The 20001-nt window shown below is 48.4% G+C and overlaps 1 protein-coding gene across 2 annotated transcripts in view; it reads right to left on the bottom strand.

Annotated features, from left to right (window-relative positions):
* The window catches only part of CSNK1G1 (casein kinase 1 gamma 1), a 141420-nt gene that overhangs the window by 55689 nt on the left and 65730 nt on the right, over positions 1-20001 (bottom strand). The window contains exons 1-2 of one of the 2 annotated variants that reach the window (XM_083849568.1): positions 8363-8387; positions 4992-5408 (exon numbers count right to left, since the gene is read on the bottom strand). In XM_083849568.1, coding sequence (XP_083705694.1) covers positions 4992-5169 — 178 coding nt within the window. In that variant the 5' untranslated portion in view covers positions 5170-5408; positions 8363-8387. Of the gene's footprint in view, positions 1-4991; positions 5409-8362; positions 8388-20001 lie in introns of those variants that run through there. The other variant, XM_083849567.1, reaches the window with a different exon arrangement.

The following is a 20001-nucleotide window of genomic DNA, read 5'->3' as shown; positions in this document are numbered from 1 at the left end:
TAAATGGCTTCACCTTCTGGGACAGGCAAGGGCTCCAGCCTGATGCTATCCGAAGGCTAGCAGGAGGAGAACTTGCAAGGGTACAATGAGAAGGCAGCCTAAGTACACTTTGATTATCTGCTCCCTACTAGCGACCAGAGATCGAGCCCTACCAGCAGCTCCAGCTCTCCCACTGACGCTTCCCCCCCTCCTTCAAGGAGGACTGAGCTCGCTTCGAGATGCTCAGTTTGAGGATGCTGAGACAGACTAAGGGAAGCTCCAGCCCAGGCACCTGAGGCAGTTACACGCCTCAAGCAGCAGAACAAGAATAATCCAGGCAGCACGGGTGCCCTGCGGACTGCAGGACCCTCACTGCAGCTTCAGCACGCAGGGGTACGGCTCATCCAGGGCCCCCCAGCCTGCTCCTGGGCTCTCCCACCCAAACAGCAAAATGACACTGGGAAAACAGCGTCCCTTCAACTCATTGCAAGGTGACGAAGGACACTGACAGCAGCCTCCATGTACGGGGGGCCGTAATCCAGGCTGTTGCGGTCTGGCTCGTAAGGGCAAGAACTAAGCAGAAGAGAATTTTGAGAGTGAAATCCTTGAGAGTGAAATCCCCAGCTGAAAACCTGGGACTGGCAAAACTCTAGCACGAGATGCAAGGCCAGCAGCCAGAGGTAAGGGAAGGAATTCATCCTCCAGCTCAGCCCTTTCACAGCAGTCGTGGGGCAGACTCTGACCATGAAGGTGCTACCAGGTCCACCTTCAGACCTCCAAAACCCTTCCTAGAGCTGCAGTGGGAGAGGCTTTGCCAGCTATGACAGCAAGTCCAAGTGCCAGAGACCTCTCCACCGGCTCGCTCCAGACAGATCTGCCCCTGGGTTTTGCCATCACACTGCACAAGGTGTCATGTTTTCTTCTTCCTCCTTACACAAAGCTGAAAAGGTTTTAAATGGAAGAGTGAAGGCTGTACTGCTCACAGGACAGAGCTGCACAGAACAGTAAGTCATGAAGGGAAGCTGCATCTTATCTCTGCCAGCAGGGAGCTGTAATACAACCGAGATGATACAACTGTGCTAACAAAGGCCCTTCAAGTTCAGGCAAAGCTTTTGATGGGGCAGCGATTAACTCCATGCCTCAGTTTTGGGAAGATCCACTGACAATTAAGAACCATATGTCCTAAATGAGATGCGATGCTTTAACGTGGGAAACCTGGCAGCGTGGATTTCCCAAGCCCTGGCAGCAAGATGCGCCAAGCACATGGGCACATTCCCACAGGTCAAAGTGAAAAGCCGTAAGTGCAAACCTCCTGTGACTGAGACGAGTCATGCCTCGACCTTTCAGTCCAGCTCAAAACTGTATGGATGACATTTTGGTGACAGCTCAGGGCTGGGCAGTGGAGCAAACGCCCACCCAGCCGTCCTGAAGACCAGGCAGAGCTTGCCCCAGACAGCACTGCGTCTGCTGCGACCATATCCCAAGGGAACCTGAAACACGAGGTCACACTGATTTTGTAGCACCACATTCACTATCGCTTCTAGAGGGATAGTCTTTCCAAAAAAGGGACAGTAGCGTAGATCCTTCCTGTACTCTACTCTTAACCCATCTAGCACTATTCCAGCCCGGCAGGCACATGACAATTTTATTATTAGGGCAAAGACATAACCAGCCCCAGTATCAGATGCCGTTATGATTTTTTCCTTTTTTAAAGCAGGATTTCAAGCTGCAGCACAGGGCTCTGCTGGGCAGTTCTTGCTCCCAGCAAGGTGCCTTCCCAGATCTCATCCACCTGCACTGAGCAAGCGAGCAGCCTGTCCTCCCTTGGGGCTCACGGATCACCGCCTCGCTGCTGAGATGTTGGATCTTCATGAGATCTGCGCGCGACTCAGGCCACCACCTGACTTCAGAACACTACACCATTTCTCTGGGTAACATGCTTCTCCAAAAATCCCTTTGTATCCTCTCTTAATAAGCTACAGCACCAATCAACAGATTGGATCCAGCTCTCCTAACATTTTTTTTCCTTCAAACAGGGAGAAAAGCTGTATGAGCTCATTTTTACATAAGTGGATGCGGAGTTTTGAAAATGCCAGGTTATGTTTGCATTGGAGCAAAAAGATCTGGGCTCCAGTCTACATCTCTGCATTAAAATAAGCCACTGGTCTGTCCAGAACTTCATGCTTATTTAAAAAGAAGGAAACTTATAGAATCTCAAATAATTTTACATTAGCATCTGTTTTATGCTTTACTAAATAAGAATGCCAAACACTGGGGGAAAAATGAGACCATCGTAGAGGTTTATTTATCCTTAACATTTCTTATGGTTCAGGATTTCAGGTAAGTACAGACGTGACAGTCGATGCATTGAACCTGCCCACAAGCTGTTTAAGCTCCAGAGGTTTTTCCAGTGAAGACAGAAAAAATCCATTTGGTGAGTTCTGAGGTCAACCCAAGGATTTGAGCAGCTTGCCCAAGGAAACAGCCATCAGTTAAGCGTGTTTTGTCTTACCCCGGGCCAGGCACTGATTTTTGTGCTCACTTCCCTCCCATCCCAGCTCGTCTGCAGGCTGGAATCCAACTGCACTGCTCCACGTGACCAACAGCTTCAACAAAGTAATACCCCCGGGGCTATCTGTATTTGGAGCAAGAGATCAACCCAAAGCAGCTCAGCTGGCGTTCACAGAAGTGCCTCGATGCACGGCACCTCCCTCCCTCCCCCGGAGCCATCAGCCCTCTGTCTGGTGCTCGGGAAGAGCTTTGAGTGAAAACACAGCACCTGAAAAGAGAAATCCTTCGGAGAATTGGAAAATGTATTTTCCCCTTGCTCGTCAGTCTACAGGCTGTGCACAACTTTGTTCTTCCTGCGTTACTAAAAGCATTCGCTGACACTTTACTTCTCTGAAATCATGTTTAAAAAAAAAGCAGAGGGCACGCCATTCATCTTTGCAGAACAAAACTGTTATCAGGGACTTGTTTGCTCCTATTTCAAACTGACACACTGCTTCTCCTTCCCCACTGCACAACTCAGCAATCATTAGCATCACATCTGTGCAACAGAAAGATCTGATAATTAACCAAAAAGGCGTTGAGGAGTTCTTACAGTTATAGTGACTGGCAAAAAGTAATAGAAGTTAAAAAAACATATATAGCTTCTATACAGACTTCCTGTCTAATTGCCATTATCAGTATGTACAGCCCGCTGCCCAAATGTAGCGGGCTGCAGCATATTTGGTTAACACATATTAGCAAAACATTTACCAGTGTACCAAAAAAACCCCAACCCCAAACCACTGAACCAAAAAAAAAAAAGACCACTCAATTAAGAGGTGTTTTTTTCCTCTGATTAAAACCAAATTTCTCTGTAAACTGATCTTCTCACAAGTGAAATCTGTTATATGAAGTCCTTCGAAACAATATGTTAGTACAGAAATCCAATACTGCTCAGAGAAATGTGGGGAGAAGAGCAACCACAGAGACAAAAAGCAGCATTTGGGCTCCAGCTGAACAAAAGCAGGAACCATTTACCTGCGGAGAACCAACACAGCTGCCGAATGCTCGATGCTGTGTGGATGGCAAAGCAATTAAATGGCTCCTTCCATATGGATCTTGCTATATTGTGACATTTGCTGTTGGGGGGGGGTCTTTGAAAATGCTACGAAGCTATGCAAGTTATGTTACTGTAAGGATCCAGACTGTACTATCTTCAGCTGTAGATAATGTGCATTCACATTCAGGAAATTGGAAAATTTTGTCCCTCCCTTGGTTTCTTGGAGCATTTCCGCCTTTGGAGCATTATCTCTGCTCTTGCAAATCAATAAAACTTCTCTGATGTAATGCTGAAACCAAGACCACCCATTTACCAATACAAGCCGGTTGATCTTCATCCTGCGGAGAAGCCGCGTGTCCTACAGATGCGGTAACTACACCTCGGAATGACAGATTAATCACACAGATTCGGAACAGGAACCTACAGAGATGCCATGGGTAGTTATGCGTTATAACCCTTTGGTTACCTGAAGCAACTGCCCGATCAATTTATCTATCATCCCTTGTGCCTGACGCACAGACTTTTTCAGTTCTGAGTAGATACCACGGCTGGGGAAAGCGGTATTTATATCAGCCAACCTGCCTTCAGCACCCTCGAGTTTATTAGCACAGCAAACCACTTTGTTCAGCAGACAGAAGGAAAATGCAGCTGTTTTAAGGCAATCAAGACCACCGCAAGCTGCTGCTTCTGATCTGAAAAAGCTACCCCAAAACCACACACTGGGAGCTCAGGAGCATGTAATTAAAAACACAGCCTGCTTCCCCCACCTCATTTAAAAAACAACCAAACGCACCACTAACGGGCCTTTTGTCTAGGCTGACTTACAAGCCCAACAGGCAGCAGCCCACAAAGCCATCTGTCTGGGCGGCCAGCTGCAAGGCACAGGGTCAGAAAACCAACAGACCAAGAAAAAAGCAGGGGCCGTGACGCAGGCAGACGAAGCGGCCAGATGGGCAGGCTGCACGCCCCGCTCCTCGCCAGCCAGCGCTCAGACACGGGGGGCAGGTCAGGGAGCAGGCGACAGGGCAGAAAATGGGGCTCTGGGGACAGTGAAGGAGGTGGAACTGGGAAGATGAGAGTGCTAGGAAACAGGTCTCAGTCATTACTTTCATAGGGTGTCCTAGCTTACGAAAAAGAGATTGAGAGCAAGATTTAGCAATCCAGACAGTTAGAGAGATTTTTCACCTTAGGCAAGACATTCAGCGTTGAGAACAGTCTTCATTGTTGGGATTGTTCAAAATTTGCATCTTTGGCCTCTCCAGTGTATTCACTTTGACTTTATGCAAATAAAAACAATGCTAACAGTTACATCTTCTGAGTCAGAAGCTTCAGGTAAGGTAGCTCAACACTTGGGAAACAAGCACATGCTGTTCTCAAGCCAGGGTAAGTTTTTATGTATTTATATTCCAGTGGTGAAATGCTAATCTGGATAATGCAGGCCACTACAACAGCTAGTTCTTACCTAGTCTGAGTTCTCCAAAGTTCCCACACCCAATCTTCTTGCCCACTCTGAAGTTGGGCCCCACCATAAGAACGCCTGAAGACGCAGACGAGCTCGGCCGAGAACCATGACCGCTCCTCCCCGGCATCCCTTTCGTCGTCCGCTGCCTTTCATCCTTTTCCCTATTGGGATGGTCCATGATCTTAGAAAAATCTCTCTGCCAGCGAGCTGGCAGAAAGGAATCTGAGCGTGCACTCTTGTCCTTGGAATAGAAATAGGTAATCCAAAAGTATCTCAGTCAGGGTCCAAGAGAGTCATGGAAACGCGTGGAGTTCTTTTGGCACCGTATCCAGTTTCCTAATGCATCTTTATAGTGTACCAAGTGGTCGATTATGTTCTTGAGAACTCAATAAAGGCAAGTTGCTTTTGGTTTCTCACCTGGGGAAAATAAAAAAAAAAAAAGATATATGAAGTAAAAATCATTATTTTAAAATACCAAGCAAGAAATGTACAATATGGCAAACCTCCAGTACTTTCCAAAGCTATTTAGGCCTCGAGGAAATTAACAGCTATATAGGAACTTTATCGTTTTCTTAACAGTTTTCTGATAAAAAGCCTTAACATCACGATGGGAAGTAAGTGCTGCCCATCCACCACTTGCTGCTGGAGTTGTCAGGACAAACACTGCCCATAATGACAAAAGCGATTTCTATCACAACGGTGCGTCAGGTGGAAGCCACAAGGCGATCACGTTCCATCTTTAAAGCAACTGTTAATTTTTTTTTTCTTCTTGCTTCATACATATTTAAAGGATTATACAAAAGTCAGACAAAAAATAGAAAGGAGCAATGGAGAGGTGTCAAGAAAAGAAAATACTGAAGCACTTACAAAGTTGCATGCATCTATCACACTAAAAAGTCAAATTCCCCTTCATTTTAGGTCCTTAAGTTGACCTCCAACATACTTGCCAACTGAAGCTAGTGTATCAGAGATGACCAAAATGAGTAAACAAAGCAGTATTATTTGCAACTAGAATCAACATAGCTGGAAATATCCCCCCACATCTCAGGGCTACAGGCGCTGGGTTGTGTCCCTCTAGGTCTGCGTTCTTACTTCCGCGTGGACGCTGAAGTTTCAGCGCTTGCATGGAAGTCAGGAGACACCTCAACAGTCAGCAGAGATGTGCTGCATGAAACCACGGAACAGGAGTCACCGTGGAAGGACACCAGCAGTAGAACACCATCAGGTACGCCCAGAAACCCAACCATATTTACGAGGGGTCAAAAGTTACTACGGCAATAGACTCAGTCCTCCTGGAGCAATGTATTTGTAGCTTATTTTTCAGAGGATTTAGCCAGGCTTTGCCTGGTTGTTTTATGAAATTAAATGAAGCTAACCTACTTACTTCCAGTCCTCCAAAAATGAAAGGCAAGAATTATTACACATCCACAAACCAGTGGCACAGAACAAAAGCATTAACTCTTTTGAAATATGAGTATGTTCTCCCTAACCTTCAGCTGTGGTGTGCTTTTATTTCTTGAAACTTTGTTTTGATCTGAGGCATCTGTATACAAGGCAGAAGTCATCCACAACGGGTCCTGCAGAGCATGCAGGTCGCTAGCTACAAGCTGGAAATTCCAACTTCTGAACACTAAACTAGTCTTTAGCACAACTCTGACCTTTTCTGTTCGTTTCCATTTGCAGTTCTGCCTGCTCACACAAAATAAAAGGTACAGTTCTCCCCAGCCTGAGCTCCCTCCCCTAAATCAGAAGTCCCTCCCCTAGATCAGAAATACTTCTGCAAAAAAAGCAAAGATTAAACAAGGAGAACGCGCAGCTCTAACACCACTTTGCAGTTACTTTTTACTGCCTTTGTTCATACGTCACTGGAGGCTTCTACATTGGACAGGGAGTTTGCAGCAGGACTCTGAAGAGACTCCCCTCTTCAAAGGAAGGTGCTAGTCTGCAGTGTATTAGAAAACCTTCAGTACTGAAGATGAGCTAGTAACAGGGTCAGGAAATACCCACACGCGTGGATCTGCTTCACGCAGGATGACAGTCCCACAAAAACACCCACCTTTAACTGTGTATCTACTAATGCTAGGAGCCTAGTTCAGGCTGCGCAGGCTACAACCCACAGGATGTTGTATCGAGCCCGTGACTCAGCAGCCTCTTCTCCAGAGAGAAAAGCAGATGAGGTCTTGCTACCATCCGAGAACTGTGCTGCGCCTGTCGTACACCAGCAGCACGTAGCTCCCAGCGAGCTGTCAGCCACGGTCGGGCACCGCTGGCCCAGCCAGAGAGAGAACAGTTGAAGATGCTCACCTGCAAGGAACCCAGTGCTCAGCATTACCGGGCTGTACCTGCACCTCCACCACACCTAATTCAAGCTTCAACACTTAAAACTGAATATGGATTAGCAGGAAGTAACCGTTAGAGGCAAACAGGACGAACTGGTTCCCATCACAGATATCCCCAGCAGACCCTCCAGCGGCAGCACTTACTGCGACAGGGTGAGGTAGCACTCTTTCTCAAAGCTGTTTACGTAGATGCCAGCATGGTTTTATTTGCTTTGTGAAATCAGCTTGCAGGAGCGATGACAATGCTCTACCAGACATCAGAACAGCACATGGACTGGGCCCCACCCCAGTCTGCCCTGGGAGAAGACTCGCTTCAAAAACCAACCCACAAAAAAGGGTCCCTCACTGGAACTAAGGAAGAACAGAAATCGAGTATCTGAGGATGAAGGGGTGCTTCTGGGGCTGGACTACAGACTAGCAAGATGAGCAGAACAGAGGAATCCCACGAATGAAAAAGTTAAGAAAACACCCTTGATCCTACCAAAGCCAGAGGGGAATTTTTTTCTCCCTGCAGACAGAAGTCATTATTTTCATCTAGGCTGGAAAATCCATGGGCAACAACTGCAGACCTCACAAAAGGGTAACAAAAAAGCCTCTAGCAAGAGCTAGATCCCTTCCCAGTTTACTGTTGGAAAAAAAATCAATGCACACAGCTTTGTAGACTGAGGAGACACTTGGAAGGTGGGCTGAAAACTTTGAGAGGAAGAAACAAAATCTGCATGACAGGGTCTGATTAGAGCAAAGGAAGGACGAATGATACAATTTTGGTAAAGTCACAAGTTCCTTTTCTTTCTTGAGACTTTCTTGCTCATTCAGCTAACAGTTACCCAGCCAGCAGAAAGAGTAAGAAAAGTCAATATAAGCTGAAGCCACCAGAAATGGCTTCAGAACAACCGTGATGAGCATTAGGTGGACTGGGCAGAGACTGACTGCTGAACGATGCACCACAGCTCACTGTTTTGCTGTACGATGTCAGAAACCTTTTAACCTTCTTTCTGCCCGTTCTGCCATGAAGAACTACCAGCTTCCTACCTGAGAGCAGACGCGTCCCAGTAACGAGGTTGTTTTGCAGCAGAACCTGATGCCTGGGCGCAGATCTGCTCAAAGCGCCGGGCTACCTGCTGGCAAAAGACGGCAATGATACAGGAGGCATTTCACTGGCTATTGTAAAGTGGAGCCGAAAGCCACCAAGGGCAGAGACACAGTTTAACATATTTCAAACAGCTGATATTTGAGTTGTCCTCAGCTTCAAGTGGCTGCTTGGTCACTGCTCCATGACACAAGGACGTTATTCCCATAAGGGCTGCTCAAACCTCTCGCAAGCACAAGCCCCTCTGAGCCTCAACAAACACGGCTTCCCCCTCCTCCAGGCTCAAGTCCCAGCTCAGCCCAAGCTCCATGTGCCAGGTTTCAGATCCGAGAGCAGAAATACGCTGCTCTGTTTGATGCTTGCACCATCCTGCTCGCTGCTCCTCAGGCAGGACAAGCACCTCCGTTCTTCGCAGGCAGATGAAGCACACAGAGCTCCACCATGCATTTTCTGGCTTGTGAAATAAGATTTTAAGAGTTACAAGCTCCTACACCCCCATCCTTCCCCAGCGTTTCGCTAATTTGTATAAGGTCTTCCCAAGGGGAAGGATGGAAAGGTCACGCCTGAATCTGAGAACACGAAACATCCTCTTTCTTAGCTGAAAGCCTCCTGCAAACAGGAATTCAGATCAGCAGTGAATAAGAGGTTTGACAACATCTTTATTACGGCCATCCTGATCCCAGTTGTCAGTACACCAAATTGCACAAAGATCTTTCACTATTGCTACTACATGCTAACAGTATACTAAGAGCATATAGTAGCAATAGTGAAAGTAGTAGTATCTGGCATCAAACATGGCTTTTGAAGGCTAACAAAGTAAAAGCACTTGGTTTTGGAAGAGGGGTGGCAGAAGAATGAAGACTAGACCGTAATTTGAAGTCAGTCGCATTAAAATTTAAAGACTACTCAGAACACCAGGACTATTTCCTGCCACGATTCAAACTTTTTCATAATGATTCTCCTTCCTACCTTTCCACCCACTCAGCAAGATTGCTCCCGAAAGTTACGTGCATTTAAAGAAAGCTGCAGGAACATATTTGCCTAATGGTGACTCAGTTCAATTCCAGTATTCATTTCACTACAATGTGCTCAAAGACAGGGGAACAGTTATTTAATAAAAGACACAGGCTTGAAAGGAAATTACTTAAAGCACAGTTAGCTAAATAAAGCAACCAACTTAGTATCTTACACGCTTCCAAACACTTAGGACTTGAGATGTAAATCACTACCGCTCCTGCACCAATAAAACCACCCGGCTAGAGCTGCACGCCAGCTACCAGCCGGTGGGGAAGGCAGCTGTCATTCCCCTTGCGATCAGCCGCAGCACGAAGAAAGGCTTCACGAAGAAAGGCTCACTGCTCGCTGAGCGCTCCGTACAGCACGGGCACGCCACAGCTCTGCTTCAGTACAGACACTGCTTGAAGCCACCCTGTTTCCCCAACAAAGTCCCTCAGTTTGAAAGCAGCAGTAGCGAAGGACAAAGCAAATGACACTAGCGCAAACAAGTCAGAGCAATCCTTACTTCTACCCTTCGAAGGCAAAGCTTGCTTCCCGTGCACCAAAAATTTCTTTGACCTGCTTGAGATGCTCCGGAGACCTCTGAGACAAGGACAAGAGCTGTCAGTCTTGCTTTGTGGCACAGTTTCAGACAGTATCTGTCTGAATCAATATCGCAAGTGAATCCTTTCCTCAAATCAAATCAAGCAGGCCTGATCCAGCTCCATGTGCACTTTCGATTCACAAGGGATTCAAAATGTACTAGGCTGCAAACGCGTGGTGTATGGGTTACCCAGCTAACAAGTGGAAGCACTTCAACCCTACAATTCCTTTATCCTCCTTTTTAAAGCCAAGATCTTGAAGAAAGCCCCATATTCTGTTGGGATGAGTGACCTCATCCCACTCTGTATGAAAACAGGGACTCCATTTCTCAAAGCATCTCCACAACTCTTGCTTTAGGACATGGCACGTGCCTTCCCACTGTTTCCTCCAACGTCCACCCCATGTGCGCACGCAATACTTTTGGTAAGTGTCTTGATCTGGGGAGTGTTTTCCAGGCAAGATCTGCTCTTTTCCATGTGACTTCAAACACTATAAAATCCTCCAGGGCTCTCAACTGAGATGTTATAAATGTACGGATATGAGATCACCAACTTGCACGCTCATTCCATGCAAAAAGTGAAGCCTTCAGCTGCACAAAGCTTCACTTGCTCTGCCGCGGATCGGGACAAGCCCTCCACCCTCTGGAGAAGGTCTAACAGCCAGTGCGAAGGTTATGAGTTTGGTTTGTTTTTTTTTTTTGAAACCAGGACACACGATGCGTTCACACACATTCTCAGCACCTGTCAACTCCTTTTATTAGCTTACACTCTTAAGTTTAGAGGAACAAGCTGGCTTTGTGTCCCGTGTTTCACTGCATACATTAACAGCTTCCCAGGCATCAGCGCTCTTCCTTTATTAAAATGAGATTAGCAAACCTTTCACTTACAGCTTTGCTCTCTTCCACACAAACACCTCCATCAGCTTCACGCCTCCTCATCCCAGCGCCTCACCTCGTCCTTCCATGACCTCCCACCTCTTGTCCTGCCTCTGCCCGTGCTACTTCCCAACTGGCCCCAACAAAAAATATTTCTTTTTTTTCAGAGCCACAAACAGCACTAGAGTGACCTGGTTTTAGCGTCCTCAATGTTGTGAAAAACAACAGAAAAACTGGAAAAAGTAGGTTAATATTCTCTGTTTCAGTTTAAAGCTGGTAGTGGCAAAGCTGGCTGCAGACTGCAGCAGGCGGCTGCATGCCATGTCAGATGTCCCACATGTGGGAGGCTCCTTCCACATCAATGCTACAGATGCTTTTTAAACACTACGAGTCGCTTCTCTTGAATCACTTGACCAAATGACTTAATCTTCAGCTTATGCAGTTAGTTTTGTTCAGTGCTTCATAGGCAGGGGGGGAAAAAAAAAGGTGAGGCATACAAACAGTATTTAAGTCTAAATTGTTGGGAAGGGACAGGGATGGACAACCGCAGAGCACGACACTCACTCCTTACTCACGGATGCACAGGGCTGTCAAGCTGACATACTACAATTCCAGTTTTCACAGGAAGGGGTGAACCCAAATGAAGTCTCACTTCCCCTACTTGGGAAGCAAACTGACTGAAGTCTTTCCCAAGATCCTGTGAACTTCCTAAAAATGTTAACTGTGTAACCCCCATCTGAACACGTTGCCAGGTGACTTCTCTAAGTGAGGCTCAGGCTGGATGTTGATCATCTCACCAAGAGCAGCACCAAGAGCATCCTGTACGTTCATTCCTGAACTCTGTTCTCCAAAGACTTTATACAAGTTCAGTGTGAAAGCTGGGAACGTTACAGAGGGAAAAAGTAACCTAGTTCTTCCACACGCAGAATCTCGGAACAAAACAGACCATTTTCGGGGAGGTGGTTTGTGTGATGCAGGGCAGAGTCTTCGACTCCCCTTCCCCACTCACGTTTAAGCCAAACGTTTGCAGCAGCCACGTGTGCGTATTCCTACACACGTAACAAAGGGCTAAAGACCTCAGTCTGCCAGAAAGAGAGGGTTAATGCACTTCATTAGGAGTTGCATGGAGCTGGAACAGCTAGACGAACAGTTGAATGCTTAAAACGAGAAAAAATCCCCTAATGAAACCTGAGGCTTTGTTTGTTTGTTTAGGCTGGGAAGAGGAAGAAAGACAAAGAGCAACTGCCGGCCCAGCTCCAGCCCATCTTCCGAGGCTTGCTGCACACGTCAGACGCACAGCCCCCTGCATAAAGGCCTGACAGCCAGCCAAACCCGCTGCAAACGGTGCAGGTGCGCTGCCCACACACAGCTGCACGCACAACCCCGGCGCTGCAGCCCGATGAGGGAACCGTCGCATACACACTGTTTTTGAGATCTACACCTTGATATTACAGTCACCAACCCCAGCCTCTGCAAGGCTCCTGCAGACCAGCAGAAGCATGACATTTAAGATACCATCTGCTTGCAAAAACAGGCTGCGTAAAGCCGTGCGGGATCAGGTTCCAGCAGAAACAGATATTTATGAGGATGCTATAGAGGAAATGAGACAAAAATTGGCAGTGGTGAAGGGTCTGTAAAAGACACTGAGCAGGACAAGAACTCAGCAGACGTCCTCTTCTGAATCTGGCCTCCACACATACCTATTTTTTTTCTTTTCCCAATCTTAAAATACCAGGTTACCTAACAGCAAAAAGAGCTTCAGGCACACCTATGCCACCTCCTTCCTTTCAAGCAATGGTTTTTGAAGGAAAAAGGGGCAAGCCTACCAAAGAATAGGTTACTTCCAGATAGCCACATGCATCTCCAAGGAATAAGCCCCATCAGGCAAATTCAGGTGCTCCGATGGCATACAGCGGCTGCGGGACGTAGTTTGCACTTACTGGTACCACCAACGAGCGCAGTCCTCACTCGATGAGACCACCGCTGCGGCTTCACCTATGGAGCAGGCTGGGATCACTGGGAGTAATGCTGCTTTTGCAGATTTATAGCGTAATTTAACACAGATGCACCTCAATAGTCTGAGACTGTTTCATCTGCCTGGCAAGGAAAAGCAGCCTGGAGGATGAATTGCAGACAGGCTTGGAGAGCTTGAAAAGACTGGTGATTTGGCAGTTAAAGGCAAGAAAAAAAAAATCCTTTGCACTATCCAAACCATGAAATGCCTTTTTTCTGCTTTCAGAGAAGAACGCGAGTATCATGTTCAGAGCCAACACGGCTTTCACGGTGTGCGCGTGCGGGGGGAAATGCCTCTTATTAGAAGAAAAGTCCTCCTGAACTTGAACAGAGAGGGTCACAGAAAACCAATGACCCTTTAATAGCAAGGAGTAAGTAGAAGTCGTGCTAATTAAACACAGCTCGAGCTGACAGGCAGCCCTGACTAATCCAAAGTGATGCTGAGAAGCACATTCTGACCTGGCTGCGCACCAAAATGAACATGCACACTCATCAGGTACACGTTTCCCCTGTGAAAGAGCAAGCTCATGTCAAGTGCCACCTACTATCAATAAGAACAGCATCATTACTAAATGGCAACCAAATGGAACTCAGATGGAGGCTGGAAGGCCCCAGGTCCCCAGACTCCAGAGTTCCACGGGGCAGTCACAAGGACGCCCGTTGCCTTTCCTCTGACCCACCAACACTCAGGGTGCCTCAAAAAGAGCACGAATGATCGGAGTAGCCTCTTGGTTGTCTTGGATCAGGAGGATACTAAATCTCTGCCAAGGCGCACATCTCTTAAAAAGAACTTCAGACACTGCTGGTCAGATGCAGGATCCACAATCGAGTTACTTACATACATAGCACAATGCCCTGAACACAGCTGCAAAGACCAAGAGACAGCCAGCCGAGGGGGAAAACGTCCTGGTGATCCTGCTGAGCACCTGACGGCTCAGGAGACACAGGGAAGCTCGTCTGGCCTCGCTGGGCACTGAGCCCTACGCATCTGCACGCCGTCCCAGCAGCAGCACGCTCACCGTCGACGAGCTGGGTAAGGCTTTGCCAGCACTGCAGGAGGCAGTAAAGCCTTCGAGAAGCTACTACTTGCGTGAGAAAGGAATGAAGTTATGAAGGTGCATCAACAGCAGGTCCCTCCGGAAGGAGCTTTATGCGCGTCTCTAGCTCTGTACAAGGATTTAGGCGCTGAGAAGAGACACACGCCATAAACCAGGCAGGATTAATCCCTGCAGGCTCTCGGAGTTGCCCAGCGGATGTCTCTCGGTCCCTGCCTCTGGGCAGCTCGGCACTGGAAACTCCTCCCAAGAGCTGGTTAACAGAATGGAAACGCAGCGGAGAGATGGCTGGCTCTTAAAAAACAGTCATGGCGATGCCAAAAGGGGACACAATAGCACAGTAAGAGGGAACATATAAAAATACTGAGCAATTTTAGCATATATAATCTTTTCATTTTAATGCCTGAACTCCACCCTCTCCTTACGTGAAGGGGCTGCCTTTTCCAGCAGCCACAGGGCCATGCCCTCGCTTCATATAATTAGATTAGACATTTGGCAGGAATTCAACTGACGTTACCTACATTTTGTTTGCAGCTAAGCTACTTCTCAAGGAGGAAACCATGTACCTGAGAGCACACGGAGAGAAATCTCCCGAAGCCCTTAACGCACTGTTAGGATGCAGGCAGAGGTGACAAACCTTGCAGCCACATGCACAGGTCAGAGAGCACAATGCAGCAGAAGAGGAAAGAATCGCTGCTCATGGTTAAGAAATGATGCTTGTTTAGGGCTGATAAATATGCTGCTACAGTATAAGCAAATCTAAAAGCTACATTCAAGAAAGGGCAGCAGCTCCCAGCACACCAATTCCCTGCCGTAAGCACCTCATTCTCCCCCAGCCCTCTGTTTCTGTAGGGCCAGGTTTTTACTGGTACAGCTTGCTTCAGTTAAAAAGGGATTCTGTAGCACTAAGCAGGCAGGCAAAAAAGTTGACTAGAAGTGTCTGCATTGTCTTCTTCAGTCCTTTGTTAACCCCAGGAACAATTTTCACAGACAGAGCTTAATACTTAAGGCACTGTTACACTCGGAGCCTGAAACCTGCCGCAGCAATCTGTCTGCCCTTACCATTAAGGGATTATAAAAACTTCATGAAGTCTTTGCTGCAGCTGTGCTATACTCCCAAAACAAGCTGTCAAAAAACCCCAAGCCCACCTATCCTACAGGGTAGCATCCTTATAGCCCATCAAGAATAACCTTTTCCTTTCTCCGAAATTTAAGATTTGCTTTTTTCCAAGCTCTCAACTGTGTATCCTTATGAAGCAGTTTAGCTGTCAAAAGAGACTGATTTTGATAGTTACGCAATTGAAAAGGTGCCAAGAGTGACATACAGACAAAGCAAAATACCTGCTGGAGATGTACAGCCCCCTTGCAGGAGGGCTACGAGATGCTTAGGAGCTCTGTGACAGTTTTGTGGAATAATCCAGCCTCTCGCTTTTTTACCAAGCAAAGGTCACTGCTGCGGTTTTGCTGGCAGCTACAAGCTGCCTCCTCCCAGTGCAAGGTACAGGCTTGGTTACTGGTTTCGTTCTGTGCCCACCAGCGGCAGGACAGGCTACACCTACGCAAACACTGCCAGCTCCATAAAAACCTGCACTTCCTCAGCAGAGCAATTAGATATCATATTTTCAAGATACACAATTAGACAATTACATATGCTCAGAGAGTTAACGTTTGTACCTAGTTACTCCCTTGATATGGCTAGGGCCCAGCCCGGATCACTGACCCACAGGGAAAGCCAAGATGAAGTTGACAGCAGTTTGAAAATTTTCATGTGCTGGAAGAGTGCTTCTTCCAGATGTAGCAGAAGGAACTGTCGTTCTTCTACTCGTGCTTCACGAGGCACAGCTTCTTGGTAAAGGCACTCGCAGGAGGTCTGCGTGGCACGCTGTGCTGACAGACATGACGCAGAGCTGCTCGACGCCTGGGTGGCACGAGGAGAGCAAGAGATAGCAACAAGTACTATCTGGTTTCTCAAACTTGTCTTGAGATAAGCTGTGGAGATTGCTTTCGGCTATACCCATTTAGCCAACACAGTCAAGTTTCTCCCTTTTCTTAAGGACACAGTAATTGTACAAACTCAGTAATGCAGACCTCTGCAGCTGGTACCAATACCCCTCTGTCTGCATCCCAGCACCACACAATGCTTATTTCTACGATAAAGAAATGCTATTTTATTAGTAAATAAACATCTCAGCTGCCTTAACGCATTTGCCAGGCCATCTTGCCTCCTTCTACCCAGATTTAAACCCCCCGGGCCAGAGGAGGTCACCACTGAGGTTACCGAATGCGGAGAACAAGCACACCACGAGGTGCCTGCCGTTCCCCTCGCCCCGAACGGGCATTTCCACGCGTTGCATCAGAACCGACACGACGGGATGCCCACCTACAGCGCACTCGGTTTCGAGCAATGACTGCGAGCAGCAGAAACAAGCAGCACTGACACAATCGTTCAGGCTTGCAGGCATTTGATGTAGCAATGTCAGCTTAAGGAAATGGTGTGCAGGTTAGCAGGGGAAAAGGGGAGAAGAGATTTTTCCAGTTTCGAAGAGACAATTTCACAAGCCAGCTTTTCCTTGTTCTCTTCTTTCCCTCATGTTACGGACTTTGCACAGCTCATGACCTAGCTCCTCTGTTTGCTGTAAACTTGAGAAATGCCTGTATAAAGCAAACATTATGCCAAAACAAACAAATCATCCACCCACTTATGGTCCGGCAATTTATTCAGAAGGAAAGGCAAGGCACGTACCTATAGAGGCCAGCCAGTATGAACATGAGTAAAGCCAAGTCTTGCTGTTAAAAAAAGGAAGCACTTTGCTCCATTCCTAAAGAAATCAGATTTGTGTTGGCCTCAGATGTGTCAGTATTCCTGTTTTGCAAGCTTCTGAACCCATTCATGCGTTTCAATCCCATCTGACGTAGTTTTCAAAGACCTTCCATTTCTGCAGCTGTTCTGACAAAGCCAGAAGAGAGATCCACACGTTCCCTCACCAAAGAAATAACGAAGCATGAGCCCCATTACACAGCAGAACACAAAGGAATGCACATGGGAGAAGAGTCCCAACAGCACACAAAAGAGCTACAGGAAAAGAGTGACCGTCGGTCCCCAGAGAAGCTCCTGAGGGATGCTCCCAGCCTATATCGATGCCTGCCCCGTTCAGGGAAGTCCCAAAGTGAAAGCTTGATGAAAGTCTATTGCCCTAAAGTTTGTGGAGTACAGCAAACAATGAAATTTAAGATGAATTTCAATGGGTTTTTTGAGCAGCCAAATCCAGAGCCATTCCTTAAGAACAGGATTGCTGAGGGATGAGTGAACAGAAAAGGGAAAAAGGAAGCTGAGAAGCATTTTGACGGTCCAATTGAAAACAAGCATCCAGTGCAATCTTATGATAAGAAGGCTTGTACTATCCTTTGGTCTCCAAAACAGAACACCACAAAAACACAAGGAAGTTTTAACTGTAGTAAGAAGAGCTCCACGCAACTGTATTTCCCATCCAGTAATGGAATCAGTTAGCAACATGGCAGAGAGAAGCCTAACGATTCCTCAAGAACCCAAACAACTCCCTGTAACAACACGAAGACATGACTTTGGCATAAAGAGATTAGAAGACATCTCGTGCCTTCCCCTGAATTACCAATGGGGAGAAACAAAGCCAATGCCCACAGAAATACACAACACGCAAGGAGTGACGAGCAGAGGCAGCCACTGGTTCCTGAAGCCCAAGGACAACGTGGATACATTTGGGGAAAATATTTCTCGCTATGAATCGTGCCTGGCTACACCGACTGACTTTTAAATTGGAAACCAGACTAGCTGAACGCATGCCTCTTCCCATTTTGCTTATCCATAATATCAGCCTCCAGGATTTTCTGCCGATTTGACATTTTGCTGCTCAAAGCCTAGCCTTCTGAAGTCCCAAACATCAGCCTCGCAACAACCGGCAGCCGTTCCAGCTTCCCATGCAGCTACAAAGAGGAAACCAAAAAGATTCTTGAAAGCCCTCTATTCTGCACTTTCACACCCATCTAGATTTCAAGTTGCTTGAGAGAGTCCAGCACAGAACCACGAGGATGACTAAGGAAGTGGAGCAGCTCCCTGACAAGGGAAGGCTGAGGGAGCTGGCTCTCTTTAGCTTGGAGAAAAGGACACTGACGGGGGACCTTACTGATCTTTGTAAATATGGAAAGGGTGAGTGTCAGGAGGATGGAGCCAGGCTCTTCTCGGTGACGTCCAACGACAGGACACGGGGCAATGGGTGCCAGCTGGAACACACGAGGTTCCACTTAAATACGAGACAAAACTTTTTCACGGTAAGGGTGACAGAGCACCTTCAGCCTGGATTTTGGGGATAGAGGTGAGTCTTCTCACGACGCAAGGCCAATACAACGCTTAAGCAATCTCAGACATCCCTTCAGGTTATTGTTACACATTTTGTGCTTTATACTCGTTGGTTCCATGCTCTCTTCAGGATGTCTCCGACGCTCGGGTGTCCAGCTGCGCGTCAAGGACATCCCCGGCTCCCAGGGGCAGTTCCCAGGCCGCGGGACGAGCTCCTGGCCTGGACCCCAGCCTGGCAGACACGGCTCCTGTCAGCGTGGAGCAGCCATCTCACATCACCATTGTCTCACCGCAGCCAGGCAACCTCTGGCACTGCTGACATCAGGGCCACCTCGAGACCCTTGTGATGCCATCGCTGAGTCACTGTCACCCTACGGCCTCACAAAAGGTGGCTGGCCATAAGTGCCTTGAGCAGCGCGCCCCCGGCCAGTCCAGCTGGTGGTACTCGCGAGCTCGAGGTCCCACTGCTGGAAGGCGAGAGGCGGAGCTGTTGCACGAGGCACACGCAAAGCCCTTCTTTCTGCACACGAGCCATCGAGGTCCTTCGGTAATGTTATCGAATATCTGTACCTCTATGGACCTCACCTATCCTAAGTATAGTCTTGCCTTCGAAGTATAACCTATCATAAGCAGAGCTGCCATTGTAACAGCAATGCCTGTAGTCCATACTAAGAATCTTTCCCGCTCTAGTACTATAGACAACTTGGATGAACCTAGAAAGTTCGTGTATACTTGCTGCTAGAATATTTTCTTCCTGCTTCTCTCTGTACTAGTCCTGCCGGTGGCACGCGAGGCGGCGAGGTCCAGCCAGCGAGACGCGAGGCGGCGAGGTCCTGCCGGCGAGACGCGAGGCGGCGCTGAGCCATCCTGACCGCAGGCTGCTGATAACCACCTGGCACCAGGGCAGCCTACCCCAGGGGAAGACCATCTCTACGCCAGGGCAGCTGCAGGCGCCATGAGCCAGCAACAGCACGAGCAGCCAGAGGAGGCCCCTGGGGACGAGACGTGCCCCATCTGCCTGGGCCAGCTGGCCAACACGGCTTGTGTGGACCCCTGCAGGCACTCCTTCTGCCTGCACTGCATCCAGCCCTGGGCCGCTCAAAGAGCCACCTGCCCGCTGTGCCGCGGGCCTATTGCGGACATCGTGCGCCTGCTGCCGCCCGCCCAGCGCGACGCCTCGGCCCACCAGCCCCGCGGAAGACTGCATCGCGACGCGGGGATGGGGCGGCAGCAGCAGCAGCGGCGCCACAGGAGCCCTTCCAGCTACCGCTCCCGCAGCATCTCGCCCCGGCGCAGGGAGCGCGGCCCTGACGAAGCACAACAGTTCTTCCGCAGCCGCTCCTGGCGCTTGCAGCGGGACAGACACATGCTGCCACAGCCCCTGTGGTACGTCGACGATGACGACGACCTAGCCTGGCTACGTTGGATCCAAGAGGAGGAGCTGGGCTCTGGCGACCACGCGGGCCGCCAGGCCAGGCGCCGCAACTGAGCGGGCGGCCGCGCCTCACGTGGGGACGGGCTGGGGGTGGCAGCCACAATTAACCCACTATTAAATTATGACTTTTCCACCCTGCAAAGCCTCTGCCTGCGCTTCTTCCTGCATAGGTCGGGGGGAGGGGGGGGGAGGGGAGCGGTGCTGAACGCAGCCCTCTCCCGCTGTCCGTGCCGCAAAGTGGTGGTTTGGGGATGTCTGCTGTTGACGGGGAA

This window comes from Anser anser (genome assembly GCF_964211835.1).
Source record: "Anser anser genome assembly, chromosome: 10".
In the NCBI taxonomy this organism is placed as follows: Eukaryota; Metazoa; Chordata; class Aves; order Anseriformes; family Anatidae; genus Anser; species Anser anser.
The sequence above is the reverse complement of the archived record's forward strand: the minus strand, read 5'-3'. Positions and strand labels throughout refer to the sequence as shown.